The sequence below is a fragment of the Drosophila sechellia genome, chromosome 2R, assembly GCF_004382195.2.
Source record: "Drosophila sechellia strain sech25 chromosome 2R, ASM438219v1, whole genome shotgun sequence".
NCBI classification, from domain to species: Eukaryota; Metazoa; Arthropoda; class Insecta; order Diptera; family Drosophilidae; genus Drosophila; species Drosophila sechellia.
The window spans coordinates 6,108,350-6,130,275 of NC_045950.1; the positions used below are offsets into that span (position 1 = coordinate 6,108,350).

Genomic DNA, 21,926 nt, shown 5'->3' on the forward strand with positions numbered 1-21,926 from the left:
TATACAAAATAAGCTAGCCATGAAAATATATCCTTGTTTAGAGCAATACAATAATATCAGGATTTTTTTTATTAAGTATTAAGTATTAAAAGGCTTGTGAAATTTTTAAGTGCCAATTCTCCTAGTGAAAATAATCAGTCGTTCGCTATCGATAAATACTGGCATTTTGCAGCACGGTCACGCTGCAGCGTAGTTTATTTCGCGGTATTAAAATTTTTATACATTGTTAAGTTTGTGTTGTTTAGGATAAACAAATAACGTTACTTATATAGAACAAGTTGTAAGGTTACTGTGAATCCTTTACATCGTAACACTAAACACATTAAATATTGTTTGATTTCAGGAGCAACATGTATCCAGTGTCCTTTGCGGCATTTCAAAAGTTAATCGTTAATTTGTCTGATATTACAAGTGAGTTGAAAACTGCAAATGGAGACAATAGAACGGTGGCCGAGTGGAGCAGATGGTACTACACAGAGTTCTACCGGAATCCCAGTATACGGGCAAGGTTCCCTTTTAAGGTGGCGCCGTGTCCAAGGCGGACACGCGACAACTTGCTTAAAGTACCGGAGCCAGGAGGAATTTCACAAAACGAGGTTGCAAACGTAGCAGGGCCAGGACCATCTCAAGTAGAGCGACCCGTATGCGACGTCCTAGTTGAAGGCACCCAGTCGAGGACGCTCGCTGAAACCGCGAAACCAAATGATGCAGTTCAAGGCGTTGCAGTTGAATGTAAACCAACAGGATCGGAATCTCGAGACGTTATTGTTAATGTGGAGAGGTGGGTAACATTATTTTCGAGCACAGCAGATAAACCAGTTTTGACTCATTTCAGATGTGGCGCCTTCATCTTTCCGGTATCCTTTGATATATTCCTAAAGTGCATCAACAAGAAGTTACTGTTCAAAAAAATTGTCAGGAGCATAGAGCACTGCCTGGTCCTCCTGTCCGATGATGAGTGTCGTCTTCGTACACTGCAAAGGTTCTACAACCGCTTTTACATGTATCCAGAAAAGCGATCTCCTACGAATATCTTTAATGCAACGACAGAAATCCCTTTGGAAAAGTTGCTTGAATCTGGCAAGCCGCTGGACAAGAAAGCGATCAAGACTGCGGCGGAGCTTGCTGCAATGAAATCCTTGAAGAATAAGTAAGTATGAGAAACTCTTCAAATACTTGTTTTTTACAATCAATATTTCACAGTTCCATCGTCAGCTTCGAGCTATTTAAGAGAAATATGGCAAACTTATCGGACATTGTGGAGCAAATGAGGCAGCTGGACGATAATTATGCGAGCAAGGACGTCCAAGAATGTGCCCTAGACTATTACCTGGCGTTTTACATTACTCCGAGGATCCGATATAAATACGCATACAAATTAAAACCTTGTACGTCGACTGTCAAGGCCTGCATGCTGGCCATTCTCGGGAAAGATATTGCCGAAAAGCTTAGGCAAAGCCTTCCTCAGTTAGCTAGTCCCTCGCCGGGACTTGATTCGCGCAGGCCAAACACCTCATATAGTACTGAAAGAAAAGGTTTAATAAGTTCGCAGAATATCAATGACTCTTCACAAATCCAAACCAGTCCCAGCATGGAGGTTGCCCACGAACCGAGTGAAGGTCTGTCCCAGTTAGCTACTCCTACTCCAGATCACGAGCTACGTGTCGTCAAATCTATCGAGAATTGTGCTGGAGAAGCTAGTAGCACGAATGAAGGGCTATCGAGGTCCCATAATACTTTTGAAGCTTCCGAAAACCAAGCTAATCTCAGGAACGATGCCAACAAACTAAGCAGATGTATGCCGGCATTAACTTCGCCAGAACGCCATCTGCACAGTTCGAAAGCCTCCGAAAAGTCCTCTAATGTGCTAAGTCCTCAAATCAAAACCCATCAGAGGAAGGAGGTTGCCGAAAAAGAATCGGATAGCGCGCCCCAGTTAAGGTCTCCTCCGTTAGGTTCTGAACTACCCATGTTCAAGACACCAGGGAGTCCTGCTTCAAAAACCAGAGCTTCGGATGAGACACCAGCTAGACCTGAAGAGATTACAGATTCTACCGATGTGTCAGAGTAAGTTAGCGTAACCTGAATTGTTTCCATAATTTTAAAACCACTTTTTTAGGACTTCCTTTGTGACAGATGTTGAAGTGGACCTTAAAAAGTAAGAAAATTATAAATTACCATTTTTTTTTTAATTTTTAAGTAATCATTTTCCTAAAATTTATAGACATGGGCGCTTTATTTTTCCCGTATCACTTGAAACTTTTCGGCAATATATTAACTATGACGAGATTATCCGAGCAATTCTAGTAAATAATCACATTAAAGACGAGCATCAACTGTCAAAATTAATTTCTGATCCTTCGCACCCACAATGCAAAAAATTTTTCCGTCAGTTTTACAATAAATTTTATGCGCGCAAAGATGTTCGTCAAAGATTCAAGTATAAATTCAATTGCCCCAATCCAAAGATGCTGGCTAAGCTAAAACAAAAAGCTAAGCCATTGGATGAAAAGGCAATTTTTACAATGAATCGAACAGATAATGCAAAAGCACCAAACGAACCTAAGTCCCAGGTACCTTTCACTCCTAAAACAGCAACAGAAAATTGTCCACCAAATCCCATTTCTTTAGAGATGTTCAAACGTCATGTGAGCAATCTCGACGATATTGTTAATGAGATGCAAAAATGCGATGAGTACAAAGAAAAAGGCAAGGAGGAGGTGATTCAGGACTACTACGAGGGCTTCTATTCTGGACCAGAGATGAGGGAGAAGTTCGAGTGTCGATTTAAACCATGTCCCAGCAAAAAGATAAAACAATTGCTGAGTTTTCCACCGAAAAACAAGGAGCTACACCCAAAGGATCCAAATTGCCAGGTGGCTTGTACCACCGAAAACCAAAGCGATGAAAGTTGCCCTCAGTCATCCAGAAATATAGTACAAAAAACTCAAAATATCACCGAAGAGGAGTAAGTTAAACATATATTTGTTTTCAGATATAATTGTAATAAGTCATGACTCCAGCAGACCAATAGTTGAACATGAAAATATACCATCCACAAGGACGCCCAGTTCTAATGACGACGAGCCCGGAGAAGAGTGTCCGCCATACCCTGTATCCTTAGAGCTGTTTAAAAGTCATGTGAGCAATCTAGATGATATTGCTAATAATATGCAGAAGTGCGTTGAGTATAGAGGAAAATCCAAGAATGAGGTTATTCGGGACTACTACAAAGGCTTCTATTCTGGACCAGAGATGAGGGAAAAGTTCGCGTGTCGATTCAAGCCATGTACCGGCACTATGCTTCAACAATTGCTTACCTATCCAGGGAAAAATGCGAATGATTGCCTACAGGAAACTGATTGCCTGGCGACGGGCACCACTAGAACACCGCTCAAGGAAAGTAGCCTTCAGTCCACAAGCGAAGTGACGTTTCCTGTTCGCAGAAATGCTTTAGAAATCCTAATGGGAAGGTATACCAAAATTAACTTTTTACTTTTTTTTCGTATGTGTAAAATAAGCCTTATAATTGCAGCAGAAAAAGAACTGAAGTCGCAAAGATAGCGATCAATAAGCCGATGACTACACAAAACCAGTCTCAATTACAAGCAGTGCCTATTCCCGAAGACGCATCAGTTGTCCCAGAAGACGTCACTGAAAAACAAGGCACTCATCCAATGGAATTGCAGAATGAACTAACCGTTACGGAACCCTTAAAAGATTGTAGTCAACTAAATGCTGAAAGGCTTTCTGAATTATCGAGGTAAAGAAAATAATGTTTAAAGGATTATCAAGCACATTTATACAACACGATATTATATTTAGCAAACAGAAGATAGAGTGGAATTATACGGCCCATAACTTTCTCGATAAATTGTTTAATGGTGTCAACTGCCCAGTAACACAAGCATTTGTAAAAGAACAATATAAAAGGTATTCCGTATCTACCGGGCATATTGTTGCCAACACCATTTCTACTGAAGACAATGAGCCACAATCGTCTTCTAATTCGATTGACCTAGAAGGTGTCCGCGCAGCTCAAACGGCAGCAACTGACACACAAGCAACTGAAATGCATACAAATCCGAAAGCGTTGGAACCGAGTTCAGAGGCAACGAAAGAAAGTAGTTCAGTTAATTTAAATAAGAACCTTGAAAATCCGCCTAAGCTTGAAATGATCCATGCTGAATCATCTAATAATTCAAGCAGACCAAATACTGATTTTGAAGCTGGATCGACAAAAGTTCCGGAAGATGGAGCAAGGGCTACAACCGAAGGATATTCCGAAAATGAAACCAGTTCAGTAGAGAAAGGAGAAAATCAATTTCTTCTAGAAAGAGCAAAGGAATTATTTTTTGCAGAAGCAAGCAAGGTAAGTAATTAAATCAAATTAAGGAATGCAAAGCTTGATTGACCCAAGTCTCATTTCAATAGGAGCACAATCTTAAGTATTTGATTTGCACAAGTGAAGGGGTGATGAGAACCATTTGGCGCATACTCTACCAACTAGATCTTCAAGAATTCTCCTACTACACGAGCATTCACGATGGCGAGGACTTGTACAAAAGCGAAGACAGCTTACACCTTTGCTTTAGACACGTCGTGGACCATGGCAACTGGCCTTCAAATCTATGCGTCTTATTGCCACGTTTTAAGCACCTGCTCCACAGTAAGGGAGTCCAGCTAGATAGGCTAAATCTGTCCAAAATATCTCCTAAAATTGTTAGTCCTTGGGAATTGAGTTCCTACTCGGATTTCGATCACATCGTTGCACAGGAGTACATCCATCGCACTGGCGAGGAAATTGAGGATGTGGTGCAATTGTGTCAAGAGAGAGAGAAACTATACGCGTGCTGTTGGGCTCACAACCAGTGGATACCACGAGTTCCACAGATCGCAGATGAGACACTCAATGCTGAACTCGGAGAGGTGGAGCCAGTTATAGAAAGGATTTTATTGAGTGAGCGCTATTTGTTGAGATTTGTTTGACACCTGTACAATATTTTAATAATGTATTTATTTACAGAGGAAATTTGTGGCGTAAAAGATGGGGTTGCGAATACACCAACTGAAATAGTATCAATTCCCTCAAGTCCAAGTACTGTTTGTAGTAGAATATCGACCCAACCTTCTGAAGATAAACTTAGTCAGCAGCCCTCACAGCTCAACAGTTTGAATTTTGTGGACGTGACGGGTGTTGAATTAGCTTCGCAAGTACCACAAATGGTAGTCGATCCTCTAGTAGCCAACGAAATTGAGGAAACATCACAGGAGCCAGAAACTCAATATGATGCACCAGCGTCATTGCAAATGACATCTGTCAAGCAGGAACCCATCAGTTTTCTTAATAACCAACGAGCATTTTGTGACTCCGAAAAATGCCAATGGGAACACATTACTTCCGAGGAGCAAACAATAGACTTGGACTCCACCGAAAGTGATGGACCAAGTCTGTCCTGCTTTGCCATACAAAATCAGAATTCCGAGGATCAACTACTTTTTATTCCGGAGGATTCTGTGCACGCAGAGGATCATGATTACGTTAAGAAAACAGAAGTATCGAAGTCCACAGATCCTGCACAACTGGAGACCAACGTAAACACGTTAAGCGTTCGGTCTATTCCAGCCTGCCAGGTTTCTGTGATTCCTAAAAAAAGACAGGCGGCCAGCCCACGTTTGAATTCCAAGCGAATGAAACTGATGAACGATAAGGTTCCGCAACTAAGACACGAGTTTCAGCCGTTGCCAATGGGTGTGAAAGTGGTCCAGAGTAAAGCGCTTAGCCTTCCCGACTCTCAAAATATCACGACGAGTCAGACTCCAAAGACCAATCCCACGGAAAGACCTCCCCATCACCAAGAACACATCACTCCATCGCAAGAATTCGCAGTCGGCAATACACTCTTGGAATGCTCCGAGCTACAAGGTCTACTAGATTGTAACGATGTCAGTGCTTGCAAGGTAAATAAAGAAGATCATCCTGTTTCTAGCAACGCTTGTACCCCGAAGCGCCTTGCCGCTTCCTCTCCTCAAAGCAGCGTTATATTCCGCGATCTTAAGCTATTCAGTTTCTTTAAATCGCTGACGCTAGAGCAAATAATTAAGTACCGGATCGAAGGACCTCTACCAGGGGCAACTTATCAGAAGGCGTTGGTCAACATCAACGATAAGTTGTGCAATGTCCGGGGTCCTCTGATCTCCAGTCTATTTCCCTACCTCTCATCCACATTGCGATCTGATCTGGAGCTGGTGCTCCATGATTTGGGAGAATTCTGCTACAAACGCAGCTGGCCGGCACATACGGATGCCACAGTGGACTTTCGCAAACGGGTTTTATTCGTATTTATGAACTTAAGCCCGAGATTCGCGCCCTTTTCCATTAAGTTCGATAATGAATCCAGGGAATGGGGTACCTGCATCGAAGCCAATGCGGGTGATAAGTCATTGGACCAACGAGAAACTACCTTCAACGCAGAAGAGCTTATCAAGCCAAACATTCTGAACAGTATCGAACAGTTAAAATGTAAATCAGTTACTTAATATTCACCGAATCGATATATGGTATTATTTATTATACAAATTTATTAATTGAATAAATATTTTTTAACGTTGCCTAAAATTATTTACATTTTCTGTATTTTCCAGACTCGGCGACGTTCACGGAAGTAAATGTGTATTTATTGTTGACAATTTGTTTCTAGATTTTTCGTTAAATATTCTTATTTGTAGCCAATTAAGTGGTTTTTATAAAGTTTTGATTATATTAATAGAAGTAATATTCTGTTAAAAAAAGCTTTTTGTTTGTTGTTTATTTTTGTGCACAAAATGAAATGCAGATTACAGACTTCGAAAAGCAAACATATATTTTTGAAAAAAATTCAAAAGCTTCCAAAACTCTTAAATGTCAAAGACTCATGTACAAAATATACAATAAATGTTTTTCACTTTGGGATATCTGAAAGTATATATTTGTCTCTTTTAATTCGTTAATATTCGTAGAGTAAAAGAGTGTACTAGATTCGTCAAACAGTCAATATCAGCTTAACTGAAGCTATTCCTACCTAACTTTAAACGTAGAAGATTACGATAAAATTGTTGATTCTTCACACTAAGCAGTTTGTTCATCCAGCGCACTTGCGCTAAGTAACGGGTATCTGATAGTCGAGTCATTAGCTTTCACTCCCTTTTCTTTTTCTCGACATAAAGTAAGTGTCCTCAATGCATGAAATAAATAATATATAGTAATACGACCCTCAAATACCCTTTAAAACTCGTCGCCATACATAAACCAATTCTTTTATTAGCTGTCTTTCATAACAAGTAAAGTACTTATCATCCAACAGCACCTCCTAAAACTAGAAAACTTAGATCCTAGAGCAAACATAACAGCTACGGCTTGGGGCAGGGCACATCTTTTGATTTCCAGCACTTAAATAGGCGTTCCATCCGGACGGGTTTTAGCCCGCGAAGAAGCACCTATAGAGCATGTAGAGAATGCCGAAGATCCAGATGCCCTTGTAGACCTTGTCCACCACCCACATCCTGAAAAAGAAAAATGATCATGGTCAGTGGCGAAAAGGGATTCTGTATGGTTCGCCTGTACTTACACCTTCATGTGCCTCCTAGCGGCCGGAATCGATTCGTCTGACTCCTTGAGGATCAGTCGCCGGGCGCAGAGCACACAGTTGGTGAAGTAGTCGATAAGGTCCAGCTCGATTTTCTCGATTACGTAGGTGCGCCGTTCCTTGTTGTTCATTAGCTTGCGCAGCTTCACCGCCTCCGAGTTGTCAAAGTTCCAAACGTTGTTGGCATAGTACTCGAATACCTCGAATCCCTTGTAGATGCGATTTTGGACGCGGCACAGTACCGGGGGATAGCGAAGTATCCAGAGCAGAGCGTCCACAAAGAGAGCAGGCATCCACTGGAAGAGCACCATGCAGATGAAGTGCACCCAGTAGTTGGACTTCATCGAGCCACCTGGATACCAAGCTACGCCGTTAAGTGGCACCTTGTTCTCAATCACCCAGCGACCCAGCTCGATGATCTCCGCCCAGGACACTTTGATGTCGTTGGACGAGGTCATGTGTGCAACCCGGTTGGTCTTATCTGTGCCAGCTGTGATGTTCCTCCAGCTGGCCACCAGTATACCATTAACAGCCACATCCACTGGCAGGAAATCGCCGTAGCCGGAGGAATTGCAGTACATGGTGCGGATGACACCCTTTCCGGCTCCGATGAGCAGGCCGGTGGGTCCGTTGATGTTGTCCGTCCAGCCGGGAATGGGCTCCTTCCAGATGGGTATGACGATCGAGGGGCGCAGGATTACGGCGGGAAGCTCCTCAAACTTCTCCACCACCAGGGCCTCAGCCAGTGACTTGGTGTAGGCATACGTGTTTGGAATATCCCCGAGTACCTTGCGCTCTATGGTGGCCACTTCGTCGTCCGTCAGCCACTCGCATGCCTGCATCACCTTGTGCGGATCTGCTGGCGGATCGTAGGGCTTCTCGTACAGCGTCTTAACGTGCAGGTGACAGTAGGCCGTTGAGCAGTAGGCGAAGAAGTCCAGGTGCTTCAACGTCTGAGCCAGCTCCAGCATGTACTTGGTGCCGCGGGTGTTCATGAACACGGCATTCCGAAGAGGTTCATCGAAGCTAGCCAAGCAAATGGTATATGGTATATTTTAAGGGAATAGGTTAGGGAACGGATGTTCTTTGAGTATGAGTATGCATAGATACTTACCGCACTGTAGCTGCACAATGGTACACAATGGACACCTCTTGGCGCAGAGTTTCCAGATCCTTCTCGGAGATTCCCAGGCCAGGCGAAAGGACGTCGCCGGCGATGGCAACCACTTGCTGCAGGATGTGCTCCTCGCCACGCATCTGCTTCACCTGGTCGAAAAGCTGCAAACCACACGCCACAAGTAATTTCATTAATTTCGTAAGCCAGGCAATGAATTCTCATAGTTTCCATAATTCCCACCCTGCTTACCACATTCTGGAATATATCCTTGATGCGCTCCTGAGGATCCTTGCCCTTCTTAGGGCGGATGAGCAGATAAATGCGCTTTAGGCCACCGCACGACCTGCACGAATTAATAATATTGCATAAGCCATCGCGGAAATGGGGATTAATGGGGCCACGTACGGACCAGCTGGCCCGTCCACCTGCCACCCACTCCACCCACTTACCGCAGCAACTTCTCGACCAGGACCTTGCCCAGGAACCCAGTGCCTCCTGTGATGAACAGACTGCGTCCCTTGAAGCACTCCGCAATGCGGTCCACCTCGTTGTCGTCTATCTCCCCAATGGTGCCCTGGTCATCCTTCTCATACACAAACTTCGGCTTGGCGGTCATCTCAAATAGCTTCTGCCACACATAGAATCAAATCATTGTAGTAAATCATGATTTATGGTTGTGTATTTTGGGTACACATTTAATAGTTAGATTACAATGTGTTTTTTTTTGGGAACTATATTTTAAAAGTGGATTAATAGATTTTCGATATAGATGCAAAGATAGAATTCCTCTTCCTTTCAGATTCAATTTAATATCTTGTAAATAACACTTGCTTTAATGCGTGTGCCTATCAGAAAATATGATCTTTAAAATGGAGTTGACATTGTTGGGTCTTTTTGGACACTTATGTATGTATGGGGCTGCGACCACGTAATGGCCGTCGCCGCCAAGTGCACTTTTAATTTCATTTGATCTTGGCTGTAAAGTGGTCGTAGCCACATGTGAGTGCGAGTATGAGGCAACCAACCAGTTAGCCGGCGGAGCGACAATTGCAGATTAGGCCACGTTTGGCTGACTGGCTGGCCAGTGGCCACATAACTGGCTGGCTGGGTTTCTGAGTGTCAACGCAGTGACCATCGAGTGGGCAAGCGGAGCGACACCGATTTGGCGTTACGGCACTAATTAAGCTATTGCCACATCCACGTCCACCTCCGAGCCTATGTCCATGTCGCATGCCCCACGATTCGCACCATGAGCTTGCCATGGGCGGTGAAGCATGCCCGGAGCACCTAGTGTCCTTCATCAACTCCACTCCGCTGACGTAAACTTGATCGAAAGCCGTTGGTCCGCTGACACATTGACCCGCATTCGACGCACACTTGGTTATTAGACGGCGCGGATTTCGACCCGCTTAACAAGCTGGACTACCTATAATCTTCTGGTTGGCGGAGCAGGCCAGCAATGAGATGGGGCTGGGGTGACAAATGAAACTGAAGTCATGACGGAAAGGGAATGTAGCTTGACGAAGTCTGGCCTTATATACCCTTTTCTTAGAATTATAACACCAATGGTTAGTTTTTAAGAAAAAATTTGTTGTTGTATCGCATATACAGGATATATGGCCTACAAAATCCGACATATTTATAATCACCGAGTGAGTCATAAATTTTATGATTCAATTGCAAAGTGCCGATGAAAATGGTAGTACCCGATGTTAAGCTATAAAAGAGCAAACAACTAAGTGCCGCGATTACTATAGCATCCGTTTTATGGTCATTCCAAATGTCGTGGTCCCAAATTAAAAGCTCTAAATGACTTTAGCATTGGGCCCAGAATGGCTAGCCTGCGGCCAAGATCGCCGCCGCACAGCGTAGTTCATTGCTGATACCAAAGACTGCGGCAGCGAACGTGGTTTTCGAAAGTGAAAAGGGCAGACATGTGCTAACCCGGCCAAGAGATTGGATTGCCACACACAACCAGCTGACCCGCTAATCTGTGCAACACTTGCTGAGCGGCAATTATTGCAATTTCAGATCTCCTCCGGGGCAATCGAGTTGGCATCTTAAACGCTCCATAGGCAAAAGCCATTTAACGATTCCCGGATAGGAGCCACTACTTTCCGCCAGTCACGGGCACTACAGACTTATAGCACTTGATACGGTGATTGCATGTCCGACGACAGCGGCACTTGCTCGAGAAGAATGTCCAGGTGGCTGGCGTTTCCCGGTTTCCCAATTTGGAAATACCCGAAAAGTGCCCGGTGCTCCTTGGTCCGTTTGCATGTTTGGCTTCTCTTCTGGAGACAACCAGTTTGGAGCAGTCGGAGATGTCAACAATGCGATAATAAAATCAAGGAGTGGATGTGGACATGCATGCAAGGGGGTAAAGTCACGAATAGCTGGGTGTACAGTGGTTGAGAATCATAGTTGAATATTCAACCAGGCTTCAAGGACCCATCACCTCTACGACTCGAGATTCTTATAACAATATGACATTAATAATTCAAAGAGACTTGGACTTTGTTAACGCATTTCATTCGCATGCTAATTGCAATAATGCCACTAAAATCATCTTCGGATTCGACTTCTGTTTAAATTATTCGTGTCATTTCGATCGCACCTTCACTTGGCAACAATGGCAGACCCTTTAACGCAGATACTTGGATACTTTGCGGATTCAGTTTCAGTTTCAGATTGAGATACTGTTGACCCGCGCTCACCGAATGCTAAACACAAACTGATCACGAAAAGAGTCTCGCACTCCCAGCCAACCTAATAGAAAATAAAACGAAAACAACTTTGGGCCAAACTATGTATCGCATCGGCTAGTTTGGCGCACACACAGATGCAGATACTCCGAGATCTGGTAGCTAGTTTCCAAGCTTACACACCGACAAAAATGCCGCTCCATCTCGGGTCAAAAAGATATGCACATCTTCGTGGCGAGTTTTGTATGTGCGATGAAGATTCTTCGGATAAAGGACTGTTTTCATCAACTTTCTAAGTTGGAAATATGTAATGCAAGTTAATGTTAATATATCAAATATGCCTACTATATGCTTAGCTTTCTAAAACATTTATTATCTTCGAGGGTATTTGCTTCTGATTATTTTTTTAATGCACAAATCATATAAAATCTTTCGTTATTTAGTATTGGGATTTGTAGAACATAGAGTAATATTATGCCAAACAGATTTCCATTTTAAATATATTTTTTTCGGTGCACGCATAGATCTTCGAATCCGAGAGAGACTCGAGCAGAGTGACACGTTATGCCAGGCGAGGGGTTCCCACTAGGCCCCTTCTGACCCCCCCAGCCCCTTAACCCTCTTAGACCGCTTAACCCCTTTTAACCCCCTTGACGGTCAGGGGTCGGACTACTGTGAGCCGTTTTCTCACATCGCTGCGCTCAAAGTAAACGAACGTGTTCACCCGCTTTACCGGCTCACCATTCAATTTGGGAGGCAGTGCATCCGCCAGCAGCCAGAACGTGATGCAATTGCGTTTTGGCCCCCCAAACCGAAGCGAAACAATTCAATTTTCGGGCCAGTAGCGCGTGCGTTGCGCATACGCAGTGTGGACCGCCCCGCTTTAGGGAAATCAGCTTGGCTGCAGCCATCAATGCCAACGAACCGCATCGGTGGGTGGATCGGCGAAAAGCGGCTGCTTGAGTTTGCTTTATGCCCCACATAAATCCCCTTTGCGCTGGCCATTAATTAGTCGGATCTGGTTAGTTACAGTTGCTGGTCAAAAGCGTTGAGAGCGAAACAGAAAAGCCATAGGAAAATAAACAAAAAAGAGCAGCAGCCGCGAATTGACAATGCCATTGACATCGAAACAGCGTCGCATCATCTATTTTATTGGCTTTATTTCCAGCCAGGGCTGCACCTAATCGGACTAATCAAAGTGACCAAGAAGCGAGTGCGAAGCGGCATCATCGGTTGACCTGACCTCTGCCCAACTCGCGTTTTGGCCAGAAACATAAAAGAATGCCACGCGATACTCACATGTGGGCTAAAAGTTGAAGAAATTCTTACATTCTAATATATTTTACATATTGATTGGTTGTATTAATCTGGCTAAAATTTTCAATCAGTTATTGTTTGTATTGGTTATAAAGACTCTGTTTATTAACTTCGTACTATGATAAACTAGTTTGATTATTAAAAAAAATTTACTTATTGTTCGGACTTTGTACGTAATAAAATATCTGTTTTCCATTAAACAACAAGCAATCAGATTCATAAACAAATATTTTCCATAATTATATATATAATAATATATATATATATAATAATATATATATATATAATAATAATATATATACTCTGATTGTTACAGTTGTTTACAGTTTAGACTTTGCAACTGATTAAATGTGCACATATAATTTTAAGCGAGAATAAGCCGAATAAGTGATTTTCAAAAAATATATGTAAATAACGACAAGACATGGGGTTCACTTCGAAGTTACCACATCATTTGTGTTATAAAACTTATAAGAAATACTATGCAAGAATCTTAATGTTTTCATGGCTTACATAATATGAGGTCTTTTACAAATAACAAAAGTCAACAGTGAAGTAAACAACAAGTTTATTTAAATTCGAAGATATTTATAACTTTAAGGCATACAAATGCAAATGATAAAAGCTTATGGAGTGAGTCCATAGATTACAGAGCAGCGCAGTTGGCCTGGTCATCAAACCCAAGCCAAGATTTGAACTTGACCTAGTCTCGTCTTATCACATTGCCTTCTAATTTGTTTTCATTTTCGATTTTCGCATCTACTTATGCTAATGAAGCCATCTGCAGACGTGGTTTTCGAGCGTATTTATATCGATTATGTGTGATCGCCAACGAGCGCAGTGGACACCCAATAAACCTGTCCAAAAACCCGACACATTTCTGCCCAGTCATGCGTGGTGGCCAAAAGCCAAATGACATTGATGAGACTCGTCTCCAAAACTTTGGCCTTTTGCCGGGCCGTAATTACAGACTTCCGTCTTTTGAACAGTTTCTCAGCCCCACCCAAGAGGCGAGTCTTGAAAAGCTGGCGGGGATATGGGGTGGTTTCGGATGCTGGACGAGATGCCAGAGGCGCCACAACGTATCCCGTTACAGGTTACAGGGCCATAAAGCGCCATAAACGCCGCGACGACAATGGCAAATTATAACGCATACGGACACGTAGTCGATACACTGGCTAGAAGGCTAATTGGACGTGCCCGGCCAGGATGTCCCTGCTCATCCCACAGCCGACTTAAAAGTGGGCGTAACATAACAATTGTGGGCGATTTGCATACAATTTGGTGCTCGAGTGGCCAGCAAACTGGCGTCGAAATGTTGCTACGGCATTGTTGCTGCCTCTCGTGCCTCTGGCTAATAAGTCAGCATGAATGCGGTCTGTGTTTTGGCCTTTTGTCCCGCTGACAGCCGCTGACAAGCAAAACAAACATATCAGCGGCTGACCAGCGACCATTTGGCGACATTGTGAAGGTTTTTTTCAGCCCCGAATACAGCTGCTAATCTGTGGTGCTGACTAGCGCGCTCGGAAAGCACAAAAAAAACTGCAGCGGAAATCAGTTCCATTGAATGTCCTCTGGCAACATGTTGCCGCAGCACTTGTTGCGCGCGCCCACTCGCAGGCACCTCAACATCAGCCTCCTTGGGCGTCAGCACAAAGGACGCACCGCATATAAAACAGGATGTTTCGCCAAACATCCTCACAGAACTGTTCCACCTTCGAGCGGGCAACAAGTGTGTGTGCGGCCCAAAAGGATCCCCAGACCCCCGAATTCACTCTAGTTCCTAGTAAGGGCACAGGTTTCAGAGGTGAGTGCATTGCGAAAAGTGTGAAAACAGTGCTGAGCCTTAAGCAATCGAACTATTCTTTGGAAAAGCCAACCGCCAATTAGTGGCCATTGCTTTAAATGAAAGCTAAAATCACTTGTTAACTTTCGCCTAATGGCAACTATGCCACCAAGGATAGTTACTATGATAGTATTCGAGTAAATACATAGAGTTGGATATGAGGTTTGACATTTCCGTTTCGTGTACATTAATAAGTTTGCCTCGTAAAAGCGTCAAATAATATGCTATAATCCCCAGATCGGGGTAATTTTTAATTGGACCAAAAGTGTTTGCCAAACTAACGCCAACTAATTCGGTTTTGTCAACTTTTCGACTGTCCGTCCCACCTGGAAAATTAGTTGGAGTGAGGGAAAAACCAACAACCAGGAAATAGTTTTCTTCGTGCCCAGCAGACACTGGGAATGGCAACAGCTATTTCTGTTAATGAAGGCAAATTGAAATATTTATGAGTGCACTTTTGGGTCCCAGGGCGAAGCTAGATTTCCATTTGCATTCGCACCTGCGCTGCAAAATGCGGAAATGGTGGTGTTAACAGCCGGACCTCAAGAACCCAAGAGCCGTACAGCGAAGCGTGTGCAATTTTTGATTTATCGCCGACAGTGGACAAGTGAAATGCCCCGCGAGCCCATCATTTGTCTCCCGAGGTGTCCCACATTTGCAGCTCCAGCCTGACAAATGATATTTAAATGCCCCGCCACGGTTAATGTGCTCCGCATGCATGAATCCTGCAAATCCGGGATGCGTAGTGCGGACGGGCGGCTGGAGGTGTTGCCAGGGCAGCTACTTCAAAGATATCAAACGAATCGCATATGCCATGCAAATCAGTTTAGGCCTGCCCCGAATCCCGGGTTTCATCTTCCATCTCCCACTTGCCATCTTGCCGTCTTCCATTTGCCATCTTGCCTGGGCGGGCTAAGCGAATTAACGAGTTTGTTATTGATACCTCCCATTCCTTGTTCCGACGACTTTTAGCCTTCTGCCCAGAACAAATAAGGCGGCAGCGCGGCACATTTATGAATTTTAAATGCACATTTCGGCATCGCAAATCAATCAGACGTTTGGCAATTGTTGTCTACCCACTTCAAATTCGCTGACTCCTTGCCTCTGGAGAGGCTGTCTGTCATATTTTGGCCGCGGCAGTGGGTCTTGCAACACATCTAATTGGAGCCCATAAATTAAACGACGCTTGACTAGTTTCCTCTTTTATGTTATGGGACCCTTGAGTTTCCCTCACCTGTTGCAATCGCAGCCTGCAAATGCACATGCAACTGCAACTGCAACATCTGTTGGCCATTAAAATCTCAGCTGAGCAGTGCGTATGCAAATCTTTGAACGGTTTGTCTGGGCCATCGTCTTCGCACTCTTGAACACTCGATTGCCTGAATGCGGCTCTGATTGCCCCGACATCGAATTAAGCGAGTACCGCCGAAAGTATGTTAATGCTCGTGGTTGCGAAGTCTGCTCATCAGACTTGGACTTGGAGGTCAAGTTTTTGTTGTGAGTTGTCTGGGCAAGTTTTTAATGTATCCAAACGGAGCATTCAAACATCGACGGCACAGAAGTGCTAATTGGCCACTGGCTGGCTTGCGGTTGGGAAAACCCCTGATTTTCCTCTTCCTGCAACTTTGTTGCAGCCTTTGCAAAACACATTTCAATATTTTCCATAACGAAAGAAAGTAAATAATGATAAACATAAAGTTGGCAGATAATAAAAATTATTATCTATGGGTTGAGAAGCGAAAAAGTGGCATTTAGCCTGAAGATTTGTTAGCCATATCACCATGTTAACAGGGATTGCAGAAAGCTGACGCCCAGATTTTAAAGCGGTAACTAAAATTTAATGACTAATGTTAAAGTTGTGCCATCAGTTGATTGAATACCTTCAAGCAGAATTGCATTCAGCAGTCTTAGCCAATATGGAAATATTACCAGAAGGAAAGGGTTTGGTGACCCCAACAGTCACATCAGAGGGAAGAAAGTATAGTACAGCAGCACCTTTGCACCATTCCCAATGGACCTGGCTATTCAATTTTGAAAGCTCATGAGTGCCGCTGGGTCCTGCTACCTGCCAGCTGCAACCTGTTGCAGATGCCACGTCCACGATGCGCTGACACGGCACTCAGTGGATCAGCTTGCCTTGAGCAGGCCTCGCAGGCTGAGCCGTCACCATATCCAAAAGCCATAATCATTTGCATCTCTAATGGTGCTGCCGTCGTCGTCCTCGTCCGGACACCATACATCAACTGCCCTGCTCCCCTGGCACTTCCTCTCATCGCCCACTTCGCCGGGCTTTCCGAACAAGTGTTAATGCCTGTAAACCTGGTTATATGCCAATGTGGGTGGATGAGTGGGGGTGGCTGAGTGGGTGGCTAAGTGGGTGTGAGGACCCATTGTCGTGGCATGCCATTGTGGTGGTTTTAATGCGGCTGGTTAACTTTTTACGCGCCGGCCCAACAGATCTGGCCATAAATATCATGATGGTTAATTAGCAGGACACTTTGTCTGCGCGTCCTGGCTGCCGGTGGCTACTGTTACCCTAAGTAAAACGAACGGTCTTAATGTGATTAAAAGTTGCAATAGATAACGCGAGCTGCCGCCGCCTCATAATTATCCTGCCGTCACTCCATTCTTATCCTTGCAGATGGGCATTGCCTTGATGTTCCTGCTGGCCCTGTACCAGATGCAGTCGGCCATCCACAGCGAGATCATCGATACGCCCAACTATGCGGGCAACTCGTTGCAGGACGCTGACTCCGAGGTGAGTTCTCCGCAGGACAATGACCTAGTAGATGCACTGCTCGGCAACGATCAGACCGAGAGAGCGGAGCTGGAGTTCCGGCACCCCATCTCCGTGATAGGCATCGACTACTCGAAGAACGCCGTGGTGCTGCACTTCCAAAAACACGGCCGGAAACCGCGCTACAAGTACGATCCCGAGCTGGAGGCCAAGCGTAGGTCCGTGCAGGACAACTTCATGCACTTCGGCAAGAGGCAGGCGGAGCAGCTGCCACCGGAGGGCACCTATGGGGGATCCGATGAACTGGAGGGCATGGCCAAGCGGGTAGCCATGGATCGGTATGGCAGAGATCCGAAGCAAGACTTCATGCGGTTTGGTCGAGATCCGAAACAGGACTTTATGAGGTTTGGCCGGGATCCGAAGCAGGACTTCATGAGATTCGGTCGGGATCCCAAGCAGGATTTCATGAGATTCGGCCGAGATCCCAAGCAGGATTTCATGAGGTTTGGACGCACTCCTGCTGAGGATTTCATGAGGTTCGGACGCACTCCGGCGGAGGACTTCATGAGGTTCGGTCGCTCCGACAATTTCATGCGCTTCGGACGCAGTCCGCACGAGGAGCTTCGCAGTCCCAAACAGGATTTCATGCGATTCGGTCGCCCGGACAACTTCATGCGCTTCGGGCGCTCCGCTCCGCAGGATTTTGTACGTTCCGGGAAGATGGACTCAAACTTCATTCGATTCGGTAAGAGCGTGAAGCCGGCGGCTCCCGAGTCCAAGCCAGCCAAGCCCAATCAAGGCAACCCAGGCGAACGCAGTCCAGTGGACAAGGCCATGACGGAGCTGTTCAAGAAACAGGAGCTGCAGCAGGTGAAGAACGGCGCTCAGGAGACCACCACGGAGGATGGGAGTGTGGAACAGGACCAGTTCTTCGGCCAGTGAAGAAGTCCTGCGGGACGCCTCCTTGTAAATAGATATGGACAAATGTACGCAAGGATCTAAATTGATATACGTATACCCCACTCCTCACACGAACTCCTGACGTATGCCTGAACTATGAATTTTTAATGAATGGGCTGGATTAAAAATTCACCGTGCTTCGAAGTTCTTATCTATAAATATATCTAGTGTAATACTGAAGAAATTGAAATTGGCGTGAAAAAAATCCTGTGCCAACATTTTAAATAAAGATTGCTTTATTGTAAATTATGGCGCACTCGTATCGTCTGATTTTATTTTAAGGGGTATATATACATATTGTATCGTCATTATTAGTTTCTCCACTGGTCATAATCTTGAGTTCTCTACAATAATAAGGACATATCGGATACTCTTGTAACCAGTATCAAAATATTTCTATATCTATCACTTATTTATATTATTTAGTATGAAATCGGATTTTACCATTGTTAAATTATATTTAATTTGCATCCAATATTTTTTGTCTTTATGAATTAATATCATATTTATAAAATGAAAGTTAGAATGCCATCAGAAATTAAATGAAAACTTTTTTCATGTTCCAATGCTTGACAACTCTGGTCCGGTTTGTGACATCGCTAGAATTTCGTGTATACCAGTTTATAACGATGGTTCGAGTTCGCGGAGAGTGGTCATTTTTAGTACCACTCATTCTTATCGCCCAGCTGTAAGCATAAGAATCCGCTGCTTGAGAATAGAAACCAAACAGCTTTAATTTTTCAGTTTGATCAGTTTATTTCGATTCCAAGTTGGTAATCTCGAGTGCTGAATACACATAAGCGAACAGTAAATACTGCCAACGAACTTTGGACGGAGCTACGTCATCTGGTGGACGGGTCTAAAGTCCAACTTGTTGCGCCGATCTCGTTGTTTGTGTTGTGTTTTGGATTGGAGTAAACGCAACAGCATACATACATACGTTAATAGGAACAGTTTACGGTGCACTTCTGCAACTCTAGAACTATTCCCACTGTTAAACCGCTATTAGCAGGAAAAGGAGCGAAAAATGTCCGCACTCTTAAAAATGCACAGAGGTAAGTGTTCCCAGAACACAAATTGCAGGCATTACATAACCGCAAAAATGCCGATAGACCCAAAAAACTATAAACTCGGCTGATTATACAATTATCTTATCTCCACTCAGTCCGTAGCCTCTTCAGCCCCGCCTTGGCGCGCAGCATCTCCGATCTGGCCAAATATCCCAGGATAACCACCCACTATACGCTAAATCCCCGCGAGAAGGATGAGCGCTGGACGGAAGTGGACATGGAGCGCTGCGTCGAGGAGGTGGACCTGGTAATCGTGGGAGGAGGACCTGCTGGCATGTCGGCGGCTATTCGGGCGAAGCAACTGGCGGCGGAAAAGGATCAGGTAAGCTAGTCTCTTTATGGCCATCGAAAGTATTCTAAGCACCCGCTTGCTTGTAGGAAATCCGCGTCTGCGTAGTGGAAAAGGCCGCCGAAGTTGGCGGACACATTCTCTCCGGCGCCGTCATAGATCCAATCTCGCTGAACGAGCTTATCCCGGACTGGCAGGAGCAGGGAGCCCCGCTAAACACACCCGTGACCAAGGACACTTTCTCCTTCCTCACTGGATCCGGCCGCATCTCCATTCCAGTCTTTAAGGGCTGGCCCATGGACAACCATGGCAACTACGTAGTTCGCTTGGGCCACCTGGTCAAGTGGCTTGGGGATCAGGCGGAGGCTCTGGGCGTAGAGATTTATCCCGGCTGTGCCGCCTCCGAGGTGCTCTTTCACGAGGATGGCAGTGTCAAGGGCATTGCCACCAACGACGTGGGTATTGCCAAGAGCGGAGCTCCCAAGGACACCTTTGCACGTGGCATGGAGTTGCACGCCAAGACTACCATCTTTGCCGAAGGCTGCCGTGGTCACCTGACCAAGCAGATTATGCAGAAGTTCGGACTGAACGAGGGCAGCGAACCTCAGGCCTACGGAATCGGTCTGAAAGAGGTCTGGGAGATTGCCCCCGAGAAGCATCAGTGAGTGACTAAGCAAGGTTACCCACACAACATGTACCTCATCTTCTTTTCTCCCTCTTCAGACCTGGTTTGGTGGAGCATACCATTGGCTGGCCTCTGGACCGCTTCACATATGGCGGCTCCTTCTTGTACCATTTGAACGAGCCTACACCCACCATCGCAGTGGGCTTTGTGGTGGGCCTGAACTACAAGAACCCCTGGCTCAGTCCCTTCCAGGAGTTCCAGCGTTTCAAGACGCATCCCAAGGTGCGACACGTCTTCGAGGGTGCCACTCGAATTGCCTATGGAGCACGAGCCATCAATGAGGGTGGCTTCCAAAGTCTGCCACAGAAGCTATCCTTCCCGGGAGGCTGCCTTGTTGGCTGCAGTGCTGGCTTTTTGAATGTCCCCCGCATCAAGGGCTCCCATTACGCGATGAAGAGCGGCATGCTGGCGGCGGAGAGTGCCTTTGAAGCCATCAATGCGGACGCACAATCGACGGCTGGTGTGGAACCCACAGGCTATGCGGAGAAGTAAGTTTATAGCCTTGTAGCTAGAATAGAGCCAACATATGGTAACCGAAATGATCTTTCCTAGAATCAAGGATTCCTTTGTATGGAAGGATCTGTACAGTGTGCGAAATGTGCACCCTTCATTCCACAATCCATTGGGCCTGTACGGTGGTCTTGTGCTCAGTGGCTTCTCCATTTTCATGGGCGGTCGGGAACCATGGACCCTAAAACACGGTCCCCAGGATCACGAGTCCTTGAAGCCAGCCAGTTCCTGCCCGCCCATTGTTTACCCCAAGCCCGATGGCAAGATCTCCTTTGATCTGCTCTCTTCGGTGGCACTGACGGGCACAAACCACGAGGGCGACCAGCCCGCCCATCTGACCCTTAAGGACGACCGCATCCCCGTGGACCACAATTTGGCGCTGTACGAGGGACCCGAGCAGAGATTCTGCCCCGCTGGCGTGTACGAGTACGTGCCCAACGAGGAGGGCGGCAACATGAAGCTGCAAATTAACGCCCAGAACTGCATCCACTGCAAGACATGTGATATCAAGGACCCCAAGCAGAACATCAACTGGGTGGTGCCCGAGGGAGGTGGCGGTCCCGCCTACAACGGCATGTGAAAGGATAATTATCGCAGCCAATACGTGTACCGCAATTGCATTTCACTAGTTTTTAAAGTTGAGAATTTGAACTTATGATTCGGAAGTAAGCCTAAAGTTGCAATAAAATTGTAGTAAAAGTCAGACAGTCAGTTGCCAAAAAGGTTTTATTTAAAATGTTCTACTATCATTTGTTCGGTTTTGTTCTCATTTTTTTGTTTTTCTGTTTAAAACACCAACTTAATAGGTAAATATTGAATCCACAATCAATTTGTCAATTTCGAAAACCTTTCATATTCAGTGCACGGATAAAACTTGTTTCTCATTATATAGTTTCACATATATATGTGTATAATGTACTATCTTGTTTTTCACCAAAACGGTTGCATGTCATTAGCTTAGAGTTACGATTTAGTTGTATATGGTTATTAACAGACACATCGATGGATACACTTAAGTAGGTGACCCTCTCTCTGAAATGCTCCCTAATCCTGGTGCCTATCCGC

At 45.0% G+C, this 21,926-nt stretch overlaps 4 protein-coding genes across 14 annotated transcripts; 3 read left to right on the forward strand and 1 right to left on the reverse strand.

Annotated features, from left to right (window-relative positions):
- Positions 1 to 169: 169 nt before the first annotated feature.
- Positions 170 to 6,945, forward strand: LOC6608429 (protein telomere ends associated). 8 transcript variants are annotated; one of them, XM_032715188.1, is made up of 12 exons: positions 174 to 280; positions 344 to 781; positions 836 to 1,150; positions 1,204 to 2,067; positions 2,120 to 2,158; positions 2,225 to 2,968; positions 3,024 to 3,473; positions 3,536 to 3,763; positions 3,826 to 4,372; positions 4,435 to 4,960; positions 5,027 to 6,561; positions 6,646 to 6,945. In XM_032715188.1, the coding sequence occupies exons 2-11, from the start codon at positions 351 to 353 to the stop codon at positions 6,538 to 6,540; spliced, it is 5,658 nt and encodes a 1,885-aa protein (XP_032571079.1). In that variant the 5' UTR covers positions 174 to 280; positions 344 to 350; the 3' UTR covers positions 6,541 to 6,561; positions 6,646 to 6,945. The 8 variants fall into 8 exon arrangements, with proteins under 8 accessions (XP_032571084.1, XP_032571079.1, XP_002033163.1 ...); XM_002033127.2 differs by having other exon boundaries at positions 5,027 to 5,961; positions 6,646 to 6,944; XM_032715192.1 differs by having other exon boundaries at positions 3,027 to 3,473; positions 3,539 to 3,763; positions 5,027 to 5,961; positions 6,646 to 6,944.
- Positions 6,946 to 7,280: 335 nt separating this feature from the next.
- Positions 7,281 to 11,485, reverse strand: LOC6608430 (putative fatty acyl-CoA reductase CG5065). 4 transcript variants are annotated; one of them, XM_002033128.2, is made up of 6 exons: positions 11,360 to 11,484; positions 9,192 to 9,367; positions 8,992 to 9,085; positions 8,740 to 8,903; positions 7,608 to 8,651; positions 7,281 to 7,542 (listed from the first exon to the last, which is right to left on the reverse strand). In XM_002033128.2, exons 2-6 carry the CDS (start codon positions 9,356 to 9,358, stop codon positions 7,458 to 7,460), a joined length of 1,554 nt encoding a protein of 517 aa, XP_002033164.1. In that variant the 5' UTR covers positions 9,359 to 9,367; positions 11,360 to 11,484; the 3' UTR covers positions 7,281 to 7,457. The 4 variants fall into 4 exon arrangements, with proteins under 4 accessions (XP_002033164.1, XP_032571085.1, XP_032571086.1 ...); XM_032715194.1 differs by having other exon boundaries at positions 9,192 to 9,370; XM_032715195.1 differs by having other exon boundaries at positions 9,192 to 9,370; positions 11,384 to 11,461.
- A 2,979-nt stretch (positions 11,486 to 14,464) lies between these two features.
- LOC6608431 (FMRFamide-related peptides) lies at positions 14,465 to 18,556 on the forward strand. The gene is made up of 2 exons (XM_002033129.2): positions 14,465 to 14,571; positions 17,252 to 18,556. Exon 2 carries the CDS (start codon positions 17,252 to 17,254, stop codon positions 18,287 to 18,289), a length of 1,038 nt encoding a protein of 345 aa, XP_002033165.1. The 5' UTR covers positions 14,465 to 14,571; the 3' UTR covers positions 18,290 to 18,556.
- Positions 18,557 to 18,980: 424 nt separating this feature from the next.
- LOC6608432 (electron transfer flavoprotein-ubiquinone oxidoreductase, mitochondrial) lies at positions 18,981 to 21,572 on the forward strand. The gene is made up of 5 exons (XM_002033130.2): positions 18,981 to 19,362; positions 19,473 to 19,699; positions 19,756 to 20,327; positions 20,390 to 20,839; positions 20,904 to 21,572. Exons 1-5 carry the CDS (start codon positions 19,335 to 19,337, stop codon positions 21,439 to 21,441), a joined length of 1,815 nt encoding a protein of 604 aa, XP_002033166.1. The 5' UTR covers positions 18,981 to 19,334; the 3' UTR covers positions 21,442 to 21,572.
- The last annotated feature ends 354 nt before the right edge of the window (positions 21,573 to 21,926 follow it).